This window comes from Mastigoproctus giganteus, chromosome 10 (genome assembly GCF_048544385.1).
Source record: "Mastigoproctus giganteus isolate SK-2022 chromosome 10, ASM4854438v1, whole genome shotgun sequence".
In the NCBI taxonomy this organism is placed as follows: Eukaryota; Metazoa; Arthropoda; class Arachnida; order Uropygi; family Thelyphonidae; genus Mastigoproctus; species Mastigoproctus giganteus.
The window spans coordinates 28,255,004-28,272,607 of record NC_143584.1 but is presented as its reverse complement, the minus strand read 5'-3'; the positions used below and the strand labels follow the sequence as shown (position 1 = coordinate 28,272,607).

Genomic DNA, 17,604 nt, shown 5'->3' with positions numbered 1-17,604 from the left:
GAAATCCTTTATTCCACATTCAACCTTAAAATGTGTTATTTAAACTTTGGTTTTTCCAATAAATGTGCTACGGCTGTTCAAGACAGGAATGTTGTATATTGCAATTGCAATATGCAACGTTAATTTTCTGTCTTTACAGTGGTGTCCAACCTATGGCCATAAAAAGGGCTACTTTGTAGTGAGCAACATATGTTTGCAAGCAAATTTTATCACACATGAAATCAAATAAATATTAAAAAATAAACAGAATAACAGATGAGCATCTTCATTCCGTATTGAGAATTTTCAACCAAATTTTGAACAATTATCTGAAAATATTCAGCCTCAATCATTGCATTAAATGTTAAGTCTTGTTTAGCAAATGTTATTTTGTATTGTACTTAGAAAATTTTTTGAATATTTTCGATTTTAGGTGTATCATTATATTTATTCGTTCACCTTAATATTGAAAAGCAGTGATCCCTTTCAGGTTGTACATTTTCGAAAGTGAGCATTTAAAAGCAAAAGTAAGCTATTTTTTCAAAAAAAAAAGAAAAAGAAAAAAGTGTCATATTTTTATAATTTTAATAAAATATAATTCACTGTCATAGATTTGTTGCCCATAAAAGTGTTGGGAATTTGCATTTTTTATATATAGCCTGAAAATAAAAACTTTCCTTTTACATGTAACACGATATGGAAAATAACTACCGTATTTCCCCACGTATAAGACGCACCTTAATTTTGAGGCCCGAAATTTGAAAAAAAAAAAAAAATGTATTACATAAAGTTATTGAACTCAAGTTTTATTCATCATAAAATTCATACAACTCCTCATCACTGTCAAAACTCCCATCCATTAGCTTGTCCTCATCTGTGTCTGATGACGAATCACTGTCTTCATATATTGCCTCGTCCTCAGTTCCATCTATGTCATTTGAAATGCAACACTTCTTAAATGACTTGACAACGATCTCAATCTTGATATCCCAGGATCTTTTCACCCAGGTACAAACTTCTATAGTTGGTTTCTTCACTCTTCCTGCAGGTGTCAAATTGTCCCCAGAAAACTTCATCCATTGGTTCCATTCGTCTCTCATAGCAGCTTTGAAGGGTTTGTTAACGCTGAAATCAAGTGGTTGGAGCTGGGATGTCAAGCCTCTAGGTATGAAGGCAAGTTTTGTTTTTTGCTCTACAGCAATCTTCTTTGTGTTTTTTGTTATGTGTGCCCTGAACTGATCAAGCACCAATAGGGCAGGTTTGCATAAGAGCCCACCTGGTCTCCTGCTCCAAACTTTCTCAAACCAGATCTTCATCCCATCCTGATCCATCCAACCCTTGTCATGAACGTTGACAATCACTCCTCGAGGAATGTCTTCTTTTGGAATTGTTTTGCGTTTGAAAATCAGCATAGGAGGCAGCTTGGTTCCGTCGGCACAACAAGCTAGAACAACTGTATAATGGCTCTTTTCATGTCCACTTGTCTTCACAGTTAGTTTTCACCCCCGTCTTATCAACAGTTCTGTTACTTGGGACATCAAATTGAAGGAGGACTTCATCCATATTTGCAATCTGTCCCAACTCAAACTGATGTGTCTTCTGACATTGAATGACAAAACGATTAAATTCAAGGACGTTCTGCTTATAGCTTTCAGGCATCTTTTCGGCAAGTCTGGTGCGTGTATGCATGCTTAGTCCATTCCGTTTCATGAACCTGAAGCACCAATTGTGTCCTCCTTTGAAATCAGTAACTTCTTTTTCCAAAGATGGTTCATGCTGAACCATCTTTGTGGACACTGGAATTCCAATTGCCCTTTGCTCTACAATTCATGTCTTCAATTCCCTCTCTAAATCAGGCCATTTTGCTGACTTGCCTCTCATGGCTTTATTCTGCCGTGGCGTTTTCAGTAGGGTTTCTTCTTCCCGTAGCCAGTCTCGGATTGTTTTCTCAGTTGGAGGAGGACCAAACTTACATTCAGCAGCACGATTTCCATTCACTTTTGCAAACTGGATCACTTTTAACTTGAATTCAGCACTGAACGAAAATCTTTTCTGAGCCATTTCTGGGCAGAACGTAACCTAATGTACCGGTAACAAGTGCGAAAAAGCGGGAAATACAAGTAAAAAAATCTACAACCACTGTATAAGACGCACCCAGTTTTTAGATCCCAAATTTTTCAAAAAAAGTGCGCCTTATACATGGGGAAATACGGTAATTTTGATCGAATCACTCAGTGTGGCCTGCGAACCAAATCTAACTTCGAATATGGTCCCTGTACAAGAAAAGATTAGACACCACTGGTCTATACCAAAGTTTGCAACAATTGTAAAGCAGCTATTAATCAGTCCAAACTAGATTTGGTACAGATCAAGAGAAGAAAACTTGTTTCTTGTCAAAGGATAGTTGAGCATTTCGCAAAAGTAAAGAAAGCATACAAAAGTTCGATGAAATTTACCAGTAAAATTTCCGTAACAGCATTTCTATTGTTGCTCACTCGGTAAACAGACAGTGGGTGTTATCGGTCAGGAGTAGAAATTGAATCCCATGGAAGATTGAAATCCTCCCGAAGCGGAGGGGGTAACCTGACCTTTTTTCTTTAGAATCACTGGCAGACTAGTGAATAAATTGTTTATTACGAAAGAAAAAAAAAAAAAAAAAAAAAAAAAAAAGGCAAAGGAAGCCCACACGAGAAGCACGGCAACTTTCAAAAAAGTTTACTGGTGAAACTACGCTACAAACATTTTTTATGACACCAGAACGTCTAATATGACTCTGTTCGCAATTCAATTAGTGATTCCAAAGAAAAAAGGTCAGGTTACCCCCCCACCCCAATTTGGGAGGGTTTCAAGCTCCAGTGGAATTCAACTTCTACTCCAGACTGGTAACACCCACTGTCTGTTTACCGAGCGAGCAACAATACAAATGCCGTTATGGCAAAGTACTTTTACCAGTAAATTTCATCGAACTTTTGCGTGGTTCTCTTGCAGGCTTTCTTTACCTTAGATGAGCATTCTAGTCTCCTGCAAAGCTATTGGCTGCAACTTTTGTGCAAACTGCAATACTTGGGAACCTGGGCAGTTGCAAGAATACCCAATTAAAGTGTTTAAGGTTTTAAATGGATTGAGTAAATGAAATGCTGATTGGATCCTTATTCTTTCTTGGACAATTCACATAAGGGATATAAACCTTAACCCAGCACAAAAAATATCTAAAAAACTGATATGACCAATAAAGATTAAAAAAGAAGTGGGCCAATTATTAGAAGGAATGGGCTAAAAGACTGGTTCATTAAGGTAATATAAATAAACAGATACACCAACCATTTAAAACTGATTTAGTAAAATAAAATAAAATGATACAAAAGACTGTAAAATAATATTTACAAAAATTTCATTATTTACAAAAAAAAATTATTTTGATTAATCAAAAATCATTTGATTATTATTATTTTTTTTGTAAATAATCAAATTTTTGTAAATATTATTTTACAGTCTTTTGTATCATTTTATTTTACTAAATCAGTTTTAAACGGTTGGCGTATCTGTTTAAATTTGTGGTATGAATAATTCTAATCTTAGAGGCCTTATCGCAGAAATATAAATAAATTTTACCCTCTGTTTTGAACATGCCTGCTAATAATTTTTTTCCTCTTGTTAATCAATCCTTGTGGTCTCAAATTGCACAGCTGGTTCAGGGTCAAATTGAAAATGGATTTCTGCAGGATAGATGTGTGAAAATAAATTTCTTTTTGGTAACTGATTGTTGCAACAAACTGCCATCTGGTGTTGTGGTAGCGGGAAGTTTGATTAAATTTACAGAAGCATTAGACAAATTATTAGAGTGGATGGGCAGGTGAGTTGTGCAGTTTTTTTTATGGCTGATGCTGTATATGCTTCCTTGCATCATTTGCCACTACTAATGCATTCTAAAAAGCCAAATTATTTTACCTGAATGATAACCTGAATGATTTACCTGAATGATTGGAGGCTTGAAGTGGTGGAACCCATGTTTAGTCTCTAGAGCTAAGTTCCGGTCAACCCTTCCCCATCTCTTCCATCATGCAGTATGATTGATGACTTTTGAGGTTCTGATGAACGTCGTGGCGAGATCCAATATTCCTTACATTTCGAGGGTACAGCTCTAAAATGGTTTTCGCAGGCCGGCCGCTAGTTAGTACACTGGACCGAACCTATTGGTAACTCTCTAGGAAGCTTCCGGATCAGCTAGTGTATAATCTTGCTACCTCTACTCTGCCAGATAGTGACTGGAGGGAGTCCGAGTAGTGTGTATGCGGGGAGCATTGTCGAGGCCACGTTACGTCAAGGATCTGGGTATATTCTTACAACATGTACGCCATATCCAAAAATTTCATTACTTCATACAGCATGTCCCACCCACTTTTTCTTACTATTGAATACACCATGAATTGTCAAACTAATAGAACAAGCTTATCCCAACTCCACTAATCACTTGGAGCTCTTTGACTTCCTCTCTTTGCAACTTGACTTTCTCCAGTCCAACTTTCCTAACATTGAGGTAATTTTCCTTGGTGATTTTAATGTTCACAACTCCAGCTGGCTTCCGTTTTCTGGTCACACTGACCCAGCAGGTCGAGATGCTGAGGCTTTTGCAATTACTAATGACCTAGCACAGATTGTTCATTTACCTACAAGAATACTGGACAATCCTAATCATACAGCCAATACGCTTGATCTTTTTCTCACAAACAACCCTTCTAAGTACACGGTCGAAGTGAGACGTCCTTTAGGCACTTCAGATCACAACTTGGTGATTGTCTCTTCTCCAATGGAACCTTTATCTCATGGCTATTCCCAACCTCGTGTTGTTTGGCATTACAAGAATGCAAAATGGGATGATCTGCGAAACTTCTTTTCTTCTTTTCCTTGGTCGGATTACTGTTTCAAAACTCCTGATGTCAACGTTTGCTCAGATCGTGTCAGTGAAATTATTCTTGCAGGAATGGAATCCTTTATCCCACACTCCACTTTAAAATCTCGTCCTTTATCTAAACCTTGGTTTTCCAATAAATGTGCTAAGGCTGTTCAAGAGAAGAATGTTGCATATCATAATTGGCTTGTTTCTAATTCTTCAGTTTCATTTTCTGCCTACACCAAAGCTCGAAACAATTGTAAAGCAGTTATTAATCAGTCCAAACTTCAGTTTGAACAGGCTAAGAGTAGAAAACTTGCTTCTTGCCCTAATGGTAGCCGAGCATTCTGGTCTCTTGCCAAAGCTATTGGCAGCAACTTTTGCCCATCTCTGCTTCCACCTCTGTCCAAACCAGATGGTTCTGTTGTCACTTCAGCCAAGGATAAAGCTGACCTGCTAGCATCCCATTTTTCTTCCAGCTCATGTATTAATGAACTTGGTAAAACACCTCCCACCATTCCCAACACGGTTCATTCAATGCCTCCTGTGGTCTTCCGTCAAAAGGATATCAGAAGGATTTTGATGAATCTTGATGCTAAGAAAGCTCCAGGTCCTGATGGTATTTCTCCACTTGTTCTCAAAATCTGTGCTCCTGAACTTACTCCTATTCTTTGCCGCTTTTTTCACTTTCTTATTCCAAAGGTGCTTTTCCTTCTGCTTGGAAATTTGCTCATATCCAGCCAGTTCCTAAAAAGGGTGACAAATCCCTCCCATCCAATTATCGTCCCATTGCAATTACTTCTACTCTTTCTAAAGTAATGGAGAAATTAATTAACCGCCAACTCTTAAACTACCTAGAAACCTTCCGTCTGATCAACGATTGCCAGTATGGATTCCATCAGTGTCGATCCACTGGTGATATTCTGGCTTATGTTACCCATTTATGGACTACTTCAATGGAAAGGTTCGGTGAAACACAAGTAGTTGCTATTGACATCTCAAAGGCTTTCGATCGTGTTTGGCATAAAGGTCTTCTAAACAAGCTTCCATCTTATGGTTTGCCAACTGTTTTTAGTAATTGGTTATCCAGTTTTCTCTCTGATCGCTCACTGAGGGTGATGGTAGATGGCTCTCTGTCTTCTAACTTCTCCACTAATGCCGGTGTCCCCCAAGGTTCAGTTCTTTCCCCCACTCTTTTCCTCTTGTATATCAATGACCTTCTTCCATTGACTGGAAATCCTATCCATAGTTTTGCCGATGATAGCACATTGCATTCAGCTTTCCATTTTGAGAAACCTTGCCCTGCTCAATCAGCTTCAACTTCTCGAAAATCTGCTACCAATTCCTTAAATGCCGATCTTCAGGTAATTCTCCAGTGGGGCAAAGACAACTTAGTTGATTTCAACCCTTCTAAAACTCAGTCTTGTCTTATATCTCGCAAAAAGGATTCTTCTGCTCCTATGCTTATCTTTAGTGACAATCCAATTTCTAGGCAAAATGATATATCTCTTTTGGGGATTACCCTGACTTCTAATCTCTCTTGGCACAAGCACATTACAAATATTGCTTCTTCTGCATCTAAAAAACTTGGTTTTCTCTTTCGCTCTCGGCGTTACTTTTCTTCCAAACAGCTGCTCACTCTGTATAAATCGCAAATCCGCCCTGCCATGGAATATTGTTCCCACATTTGGGGTAGTGCCCCCAAAACCTCTCTCAGGCTTCTTGATTCCATTCAGAAGAGGGCAGTTAGGTTAATTAATGATTCATCTCTAATAGAGTCTCTCCACTCGTTTTCTCATAGACGTACTGTTTCTGCTGCATGCCTCTTCTACAGATATTTCTATGGGCACTGTTCTTCTGAATTGGCTTCTATAATTCCCGCTCTCTTTTTCAAAACAGTCCGAACACGTGCCGCCACCAGCCAACATCCATTTACTGTCCAACTTCAAACCCACAGAACCAACTTTTCATCTTCCTCATTTATTCATTCAACTGACATTTTCTGGAACAACCTTCCTTCATACGTATTTCCTGAAAATTACAATCTACAGAAGTTCAAGTCCAATGTCAATAAATATCTTCTTTCGTCTTCTCAACCTCCAACCCAAGCACGGTACTAAGTACTATAGGTTCTAATACCTCTCGTGTTTGAGGTTCACATAAAAAAAAAAAAAAAAAAAATCATAAAACAAAATAAATAAATACCTGATACCGGTCCCATGCATCGCAGTATTGATCCTGGGTTATTTGTGAGTATTTTTAGGTTCCATGGATGCCTGTTAAAAATTAAATATCAATATTTCATGATGTAAAATTTATAGTAAGAAAACATATCCTTCTACATATAATGTTTATGAATATACATTATAAAAATTATTATAACATTCAATACCAATTTCTAATTATCCATGTGAATCTATCCATGATTTGTACAGATCAGCACTTAAGTAGGGAAACTTATTTGACTGTAAATAACAACACTATTTTAAATATATATTTAATTAATGTTATCACAACAGAAGGGGCATATATTAAGGTGAAAATTTTTATTTTTTAAAGGGCCCATCCCCTACTCCCGGTAGAGGGTGAGTCTATACAAACGGCTTTGGCGGGACCTCAGCCCATTATGCTGTGGACCGGCACTGACTGCCATAGAACAGTTACCTCTCCAATTACTGATCATGCCCAACGGTGCATAACCCCAGCAATCAGAGAAGTGCACTCTAACACGAGAAGCCATCGCACAGCCTGATGCGGGACCTTAAATAATACTCATTCTATAATAATAATAATAATAATAATAATTTAATTTAAATAATAATCATTTTATTTGAAACATTTATTTGAACATTTGAAAACCCATTTTACATAAATGTTTGCATTGCATTAATTAACTGCTGTATATTTGTCCAAAGAATGAATTTTTTTCAATATAGCAGGGTTTGCTGATATTTTCATACTAAAAGCCTCACACGATAAACCCATATTTATTATAACAGCTATGATAGCTCACATTGTTTCCACTTTCAGCTGTGATTTTTCATTGCTCCAAATGTAATTCATGCAAGAAAACACTCTTTCAACAAAAGCGTTGCTTCCAGGGAGGCACATCACAACAACTTTCTTCGTGTTAGTGTGAGGCATATTATTTTCTTTCATATGAAGAAAAGCTTCGCACCATTTTTAGCAAGGGCCATAGAATTGAACCATTTGTTGTCTCTTCCCGATAAATATGTACGCAAGTAAGTAAATTCATCAAAAAGCTCATCACGATTGATATTTAGTATTTGACATTCTGATGACAATAGATAAATTGCCATATCAAAATATTCTCTCAGACGAACCTGATTCAGAAGAAAGCAGCTTAAATCTTCATTGTTTTTGTTCCAAGCTTTTAAATAAGATATAGCCACATCATAAAAATAAGATTCCATTGTCATTTTGCCATCATCCATTAAATCTATTAATTGTTTCTTCACCACGTGTTAAATAAAATTTCTCATTGTATCTCCAGTTTTGACCATAGATTTTTTTACAACTAACGCCAATTCCATACACACTTACCATTGCCTTCAGACATCTTGATTGTATCATGAAAAAGAGAAGCTTGGGAAAGAGCAAAGCTAATCCACAGTTCTGTGTCACTTCTATCAAAAAATTGTTTCAGTACTTTTGGACATTGGTTTTCTGACATAAAAAAGGACTACAATGCAGGGTAAAGTTTAAGTATCCTTTCTAAGGCTGCAAGTAATGACAACCACATCACGTTAGCATAATCCAATATTTGCTTGTATTCCTGTCCAACAAAATCACAAAAATCTTTTAAGTGTTCTACGCGAACTGTTAGTACTATATATGTTAGTACATATATACTGTTAGTATATATGGAAATACCCAAATATTTTCATAACAAGTACTTCAATATCAATGGGCATTGAATCAAAAGCTGCCTTAGCACAATTATGTACAATATGTGCATTACAGCCAAGGCCAATTATGTTTCTGTTTAACTGGGTTTTAAGTTTTAAGTATAGTTATAACATTTTCTTTGCCTCTTCTTTAAGTTTCTGTTTGTGTTATCGGCCAAAGGTCCGATTACCTTATTAACCAACTCATAAGGTGCAATTGTGGTCTTCCGTCAAAAGGATTCTGACGAATCTTGATGTTCAGAAAGCTCCAGGTCCTGATGGTATTTCCCCACTTGTTCTCAAAACATGTGCTCCTGAACTTACTCCTATTCTTTGCCGCCTTTTTTCACTTTCTTATTTCAAAGGTGTTTTTCCTTCTGCTTGGAAATTTGCTCATATCCAGCCAGTTCCTAAAAAGGGTGACAAATCCCTCCCATCCAATTATTGTCCCATTGCAATTACTCCTACTCTTTCTAAAGTAATGGAGAAATCAATTAACCGCCAACTCTTAAACTACCTAGAAACCTTCCGTCTGATCAACGAACGCCAGTATGGATTCCGTCAGTGTCGATCCACTGGTGATATTCTGGCTTATGTTACCCATTTTATGGACAAATTCAATGGAAAAGTTTGGTGAAACACAAGATGTTGCTCTTGCCATCTCAAAGGCTTTTGATCGTGTTTGGCATAAAGGTCTTCTAAACAAGCTTCCATCTTATAGTCTGTCAACTGTTTTTTGTAATTGGTTATCCAGTTTTCTTTCTGATCATTCACTGAGGGTAATGGCTGTCTGCCTTCTAACTTCTCCACTAATGCTGGTGTCCCTCCAAGGTTCAGTTCTTTCCCCCATTCTTTTCCTCTTGTATATTAATGACCTTCTTCCATTGAATGGAAATCCTATCCATAGTTTTGCCAATGATAGCACATTGCATTCCACTTTCCATTTTGAGAAACCTTGCCCTTCTCGATCAACTTCAACTTCTCGAATATCCGCTACCAATTCCTTAAATGCCAATCTCCAGGTAATTTTCCAGTGGGGCAATGACAACTTAGTTGATTTCAATCCTTCTAAAAATCAGTCCTGTCTTATATCTTGCAAAAAGGATTCTGCTGCTACTATGCTCATCTTTAGCGACACTCCGATTTCTAAGCAAGATGATATATCTCTTTTGAGATTACCCTGACTTCTAATCTTTTTTTGCACAAGCACATTACAAATATTGTTTCCTCTGCATCTAAAAAACTGGTTTTCTCTTTCGCTCTCGGCATTACTTTTCTTCCAAACAGCTGTCCACTCTGTACAAATGGCAAATCTGCCCTACCATGGAATATTGTTCCCACATCTGGGGTGGAGCCCACAAAACCTCTCTCAGGCTTCTAGATTCCATTCAGAAGAGGGCAGTAAGGTTAATTAATGACTCATCTCTAACAGTCTCTCTCCACTCGCTGTCTCATGGACGTACTGTTTCTGCTGCATGCCTTTTCTACAGATACTTCCATGGGCTCTGTTCTTCTGAATTGGTTTCTATAATTCCTACTCGCTCTTTCAAATCAGCTCGAACACGTGCCGCCACTAGCCAACATCCATTTACTGTAGAAAAGGCATGCACTATGTACTCCAGGTTCCAATTCCTCTCGGGTTTGGGATTCTCATAAAAAAAAAAATTCTTTTCATCATTTCTGAAGAAATAATGTTAGCTGTTTCACCTGATATTTCAACAAAAGTTAAGACTTTATTATTGATCGGAGCATGAATGTTGTATCCATCAAAATAATGTACAGTAATTGGTAGTAACTTTAAGTACTGGTGATTCGAAGTTTCGCAAGAAAAGGTGACAAAATCAGCGTTTTTCAAGTTCATTTTTCATTTCTTCCAGTGACCAAGGGTAAAGTACATTTTTTACATTTACAAGGGCAAAATACATTTTTGTCTCACACTTTGTTCTTGAGCTTGAAAACTTTTTGTCTGAAAATTTCTTTTGTAAACTCGTTATGCAGTCCATACTTCGAAAACTTTCTCGTGTCGAAAGATATGATAAGCGTAAGTACCTTCATGAATAACTAAATCGTATTCGGATTTCAGCATTAGTAGAGACATATGATGCAAGAAAGCAAGCTTATGCAACATCAGCAAAAAAAAAAAAAAAAAAACCCCACTCCCATTTCACCCCTCCGTTCATTCGAAATACCTGTCCAGCTGAGCCTTAAATTTATTTAGGCTATCAACTTCCACAACAAGGGATGGAAGTCTGTTCCACCAACCAACCATCCGCTGGCTAAATGCAAATTTCTGTACATCTATCCTACATCGGTCTTTCCTCAATTTGAATTTATGCCCTCTCAGGCGATTATTCTGAGCAAGAGGAAGAATCCCATCAGCACTGAGCATGCTCAAATCATTCAAGGCTTTATACACTTCAATCAGATCACCTCACAGGTGCCTAATCTCCAGATACTGCAATTTGTAAAACTTAAGCCTTTCTTCGTAACAATAATGCTTTGTTCCATTCACTAATATTTTGCCCTTCTCTGTATTCGCCCCAACAGTTCAACATCCTTCTTAAAATGAGGCCTTCAGACCTGTACTCAAGGTGTGGCCTGACCACTGCCTTATACAAGGGGATAATCACCTCCTTATCCCTGCTAGAAAAATTTCTGTATATCATTCACAAGACACCATGAGCTACTCTTGCAGACCGTCTGCACTGCTCAGAAAACTTTATATCTGCCTGCACAATTACCCCCAGGTCTTTTTCATTCTCTACCACTGTCAGTGTAGTACCACAGAGTTGATACGTTACTCTTGGGTTACCGCTTCCCTCTCAGCCCATCTGCTCAACTTTTCTAGATCCTGTTGCAGCAGCATACTGTCATTAGTGTCCTTAACAACCTTGCCAACCTTCTAATTGTCTGCAAACTTGGACATTAAGCCTGATATACCATCATCAATATCATTTATAAATACAGAAAACAACAATGGACCCAACACTGAACCCTGAGGGACTCCACTAATAACATTAGTCCACGATGAGCAGTGTCCATTGATTACCACTCTCTGTCTTCTCCCCCTCAACCACCCCTTTATCCATAGCAGCAATTTGCCTCCAATGCCACACTGCTCCAATTTGTGCAGCAGTCTTCCATGTGCAACAGTATCAAAAGCCTTTCTAAGATCCAAATATATGATATCAAAGTTATTCACTGCATCCCGTTCCTTTGTGACCACATCATAGTATCCAATCAAATTGGATACTATGATATGATCACAAAGACTTTCCCTTAACAAAACCATGCTGTGTCCGAGCTATAACTGAAGTCTTGTCTAGATGATCCTGCAGTGCTTCTTTAACCAGTGCCTCCATTAATTTTTTAGCATTAGCATTAGTAGAGGCATTTGATGCAAGAAAGCAAACTTATGCAGCATCAGCCAAAAAAAAAAAGTAACATAAATAAATAAAAATAACCACTTCCACTTCACCCCTCTGTTCGTTCGAAATACCTGTCCAGCCGAGCCTTAAACTTATTTAGGCTATCAACTTCCACGACAAGGGATGGAAGTCTGTTCCACCTATCAACCACCCGCTGGCTAAAGGCAAATTTCCGCACATCTATCCTACATCTGTCTTTCCTCAATTTGAATTTATGCCCTCTCAGGTGATTATTCTGAGCAAGAGGAAGAATCCCATCAGCATTGAGCATGCTCAAACCATTCAAGGCTTTGTACACCTCTATCAGATCACCTCGCTGGTGCCTAGTTTCCAGACACTGTAATTCGCAAAACTTAAGCCTTTCTTCGTAAGAGCACCCCTTTGTCCCATTCACCAATCTAGTTGCCCTTCTCTGTACTCGTTTCAGCAGCTCTACATCCTTCTTGAAATGAGGCCTCCAGGCCTGTATACAGTACTCTATTTTCCTGGAACAGAAGTTAAACTAACACGTCTATAATTACTTGTGTCACTCTTTGTCCTCCTTTGTGAATTGGGGTCACATTTGCACATCTCCAGTCCATGGGTACCTCCCCTGAGTCTAAAGAAGCTCTCATAATTACGGCTAAGGGTTTGCTTACTTCCTTTAACATAACAGGATACATCCCACCCACCCCGGGTGCCTTTTTTTATGTTTATCTTCAACAATTTCTCCTCCACTTTCCTCTCAGTTATTACAAAATCATCTAGCTCACTGCCAGAGTTTAACTCACCTCTGGCATTCCCCTCCCTCAATAACTCCTCATGTGTGAATGTAGATGAAAAATACTCATTTAGTTTGTTAGCCATCTGAGCAGTATCATCAGCAGTTGAACCATCGATATCCAGTGGACCAATCTGATTTATCCCTTTCCTTCTAGAGTTTACACAGGTAAAGAACTCTTTGTTGTTTTTCTTTGTATCCTTTGGCAAAGATTTCTCATAATCTGCCTTTGTGACTTGGTTACAGACCAGCTTATTTTGATTGCTCAAGTTTGCGATAATAGTTACTAATACTTCCAGACTGAGATTTTGCTTCCAATGCAGTTTTGTGCTTTTGCATTTTCACGTGATCTGTTATGGAAGATTTTCCACCACTGGCTGCAGAAAATGTCAAATTGCTCACAGTGCACTGTACTGAAGTGCTTTCATTGTTAACTGCACGAATAAATTAAAATTGGTCTTGTAATGATTTGCCGAAGTTAGCCTTATGCTTTTTTGAACTCATAATTCTAAAATAACAAGTACGTAATTAATTTTAAATTTAAACATACAAAGCAACTTACAGTTTTAATTTTATATAACATTTTTATTTAATAACACAGTAAACACATGTAGTAAATAGAAAGACAAGTGTTAGACAGTGATGTCTTGTTCATCACTGATCACAGCCCAGGGCTGAATGTTCAAGTTGAGACTTCGGGGATTACCAGTATGGTTATACTGTTTCCAGATTAGCAGAATTTTAATAGTTTTAATTTTAATACCAAAATTGGGGACGAATGGTCACATTAGCATACGTGAACTTAAAAAATATAAAATAAAATAATAAAATAAATAAATAAAATATAACAACTGTTCAATATAGCTGCCACTTTGGTGTGTAAAAAATTAGTCTTTTGGGTATAGGGGGCATACTGCAAGGCATAATTCCTTAAAAAAAACGTTCTCTAATTCTCTATTAAATTGCTCAGTCTCTAGAATATAACTATGCTTATTACTTAACACTTTATTTGTTAAGAATCCCACAAAAAGTAATCATAGAGTGTTAAATCTGGGGAGCACAGCCATCTGATTCATTGACCTGGGAACTTCTTGTCTAAGAATTTGAAGGCAATTTTTGTATAGTGAACTGGTGCTTCATTCTGCATAAAAAAGTAATTCTGAAAATTGATTTTGAACATCATTAATGAAATAATTTCATCTTTTAACTGTTCAGGTAGCTTTCTCCTGTCAAGGTTTCCCCTTCAAAAGAAAAGAGGTCCAAAAACACTTACTGTCTGAATTCCAGCTGAGAGTGTCTAGCCAGCAGCATTTAAATTCTTGTTAAAAAATAAATCAAGGTTGTTAAGAGAGTAATAAATATAGTCATCATGAACATGACTATTTAGTTTCAATTCAGCTTTATCAGTGAAAAAAAAAAAAAAATCAACGATACTGGGTTATCGTTGATTTTTTTTTATTATCACACCAATTGCTAAAAAACGTTTGACAAATTCCAATCTTCTACATGTATCTGGGTCATCCTCATTCAAAAAATGGGATGATAAACCTAGTATTCAAATTACTTTATTTCTTTTAATGGTTTATTTCCATAAAGTTCTTGATGTTCATATTCTGCATGCCACTTTACAATTTCGATCCTCTCCTTCATTGTAAGGCTTATAGTACTTTTCCAATGTTCAAATTATTTGGAAACAATAAAAAAAAAAGAATATAAACTATTTTTCAAATAACATATACAGGGTGTCTCAAAAATATTGGCACAAACGTTTAGGGGAGGTAAGCAACATCTAAAGGAATGTGAATCTCATAGAAACTCATAAATGGAAATGTCACCGTAAGTCGGTAGACGGTGCGGTAGTCACCGCATGAAGAGCATGCATTGATATACAAATTGTGAGCTGGCAGACATGCACCTAGTGTATGGATTAGAAGAGGGCAATGGATGAGCCGCTCAAAGAATTTATGGAGAACGCTTCCCAGACAGACATGTACCGGACCACCGTTTGTTTGCGTGTGTGCATCAAAATTTGTGCGATTATGGGTCATTAGAGGTAACAGTAGTGCAGGCCGACCACGTTCAATGCGAACTCCCGCAATGGAATAAAGCGTGTTGAATGCCGTCCAGAATAATCCTACTACCAGCACACGTGCCGTTGCTTCTGCCTTAGGAGTGTCTCGTTGCAGTGTACAGCGTGTCTGGCACGACGATTCCTTATACCCCTTTCATCTCCAAAGGGTTCAGTTACTGCTCCCCCAAGATCATCCTGCACGTGTGGCTTTTGTGCAGTGGTTTCTCCAAGAAAGTGTTCAAGACTAGAATTTTCCAGCCTATGTTTTGTTCACAGATGAGGCTTATTTCTCTCGGGAAGGCTTATTCAATCAGCACAATGCTCATGTGTGGGCTCATGGCAACCCACACGGTGTGTGCCCCCATGCGGCACAACATCACTTTGCAACAAATGTGTGGGCAGGTATGGTTGTTGACTGCTTAGTCGGCCCATACCTGTTACCATCCCCCATGAACTCAGCTAAATATCGAATCTTTCTTAAACAAGTTCTACCAGGGTTACTTGACGATGTCTCATGTGAGATGCAACATTTGGTTTCAACATGACGGGGCACCTGCCCATTATGGAAGGTGTGTTCGTGACCATTTGAACAGGCATTTTGGGCATCGATGGATTGGCCGTGGTGGACCCATTGCCTGTTCCTCCCCCGCTCACTCGATTTATCGAGCCTTGATTTCTTTCTGTGGGGAGCCCTCAAATCTATTGTGTATGAATCGCCTCTGGAGACGGAAATGGATCTCGTGGCGAGACTCGTCTGTGCTGCTGCTGCTGTCAAAAGAAACTCCAGGTGTGTTCGACTGTGTCCGCCAATCCATGCTGTGTCGGTGTCACGCATGCATCGCATCTCATGGTGGAACCTTCGAGCATCTGTTGTAACATCGTGAAATGCATCCATTTCATACTCCATTGTAAATATTATGTCAAATAAATGTTTGCCACTAATTACTATCTTGTGTCAGTTCTGCTTCTTGTGCCTCTGCTACTACTTTTCCATGACGTTTCCGGTTTTGGGTTCCTATGCGATTCACATTCCTTTAGATGTTACCTACCTCCCCTAAACGTTTGTACCAATATTTTTGAGACACCCTGTATATATTTATAATAGCAGTTATTCAAAATAGTTTCTTATTTGTGGACCACCCTGCATGCATGTATGTATAAGATATCATTTATTGTCAAATAAAAGATAAAACAAATCCACTTCCATACACACTACTATCAATATTGCCTGCATGAACAACATGGCACTGTCCCTCTGTACAATTTACAGACAGGTTTTATATATGAAACAATTTACAGAGAGGTTTTATATATGAAAGTTAACATCTCTTTCATCTTGCTGTGGTTAGTGAAAAAGAATATTATACAAATAATAGACACACAAAGCAACAGCCTTTTCTTTTAACTTACATTACTTAATTAAAAGTTTTTGAAACAGCATGTTTTCAATAAATTTAACTAAGTTTGCAATTCTACTTCAATAATGTTGTTTTCAACAGTCTATTTTTAAGTTTTACATTTCTTTCCATGTAACAGAGGTAATGGATTATCAGAGCATGATTTCTGGGTTTTCGTTTCATTTTTTAAAATTACAATTATTTAATAAATTGAAGATTTCCAAAACTGTGCACTGTATGGTCGCTTGTGATTTCTCTCACACCTTTTCATTTACAGGTATAGTTTTATAGATTCCTGCAAGATAAGTGTAATTAAGTGGTCACATTTCTCTATACATAAAGTAAAAACCACAGAATTTATTCAAGCTGCAATTCAAATCCACGTGATGCAACAAAATATTTTTATCAGTTCAAGAAAATGCAAAGGTTTTTTCCACTGCTGCATTTTTTCTAGAAAAATCATAAAAATATGGTTGTTTGGTACTGTTTCAAATGTTGCTTGAAACATGAAAGTGACATGCTAATAACTCTAATATTTGTATAATGCATTATTTTTAATATTAGCTGATCAGGTTTTTCTGCTTCAGATGGTGACCAACACAATGAAAATATTCAAATTTTGTGAGGCTTTCCCTACTGTTGCATGTGCTGCCATGTATATCCTAACACGTATTTAATACTGTATGGTTGGATCACTGTGTACAATCATTATCAAATTCTTAACTTTTAACTTTTTTATCACTGAACATTTCTCTGCACATAAAGCAAAAACCATTATATGAGCTGATTACTTCTTAATCAGCTCACACAATTCAAATATGCTATTGTGAAATGGATACCAAGCAAACAGATGGAATCAAGACGTGAGTACTAGTGAAGAGTAGAGCTGATTACAGAAAAAAATAGGAACTTAAACATAAGTTTCTCATTTTATCACTGAGTAGATTGACTATAAGGGTTCAAACCCAATATTTTCATTGTGTGGGTGGAAAAGTAACTTCTCATGAAAAAACATGCAAAGTTCAGCAAACATTACAAATAACATATATATGAAAATGGTCTAGCAAAGAATGAAAAATCCTTGCCCCCTCACTGTATTTCTAATGAAGGTGGAAAAGTTGCTGATGAAGTTGCTGTGGTTGTAAAAAAAAAAAATTTTTTTTTTTGTTT

General features: G+C 37.4%; 1 protein-coding gene across 1 annotated transcript in view; it reads right to left on the bottom strand.

Annotated features, from left to right (window-relative positions):
• LOC150078915 (uncharacterized) overlaps positions 1-17,604 on the bottom strand; it is a 508,023-nt gene that overhangs the window by 188,020 nt on the left and 302,399 nt on the right. Inside the window, exon 14 of the mRNA XM_090382884.1 lies at positions 7,076-7,146. Coding sequence (XP_090239010.1) covers positions 7,076-7,146 — 71 coding nt within the window. The remainder of the gene's footprint in view (positions 1-7,075; positions 7,147-17,604) is intronic.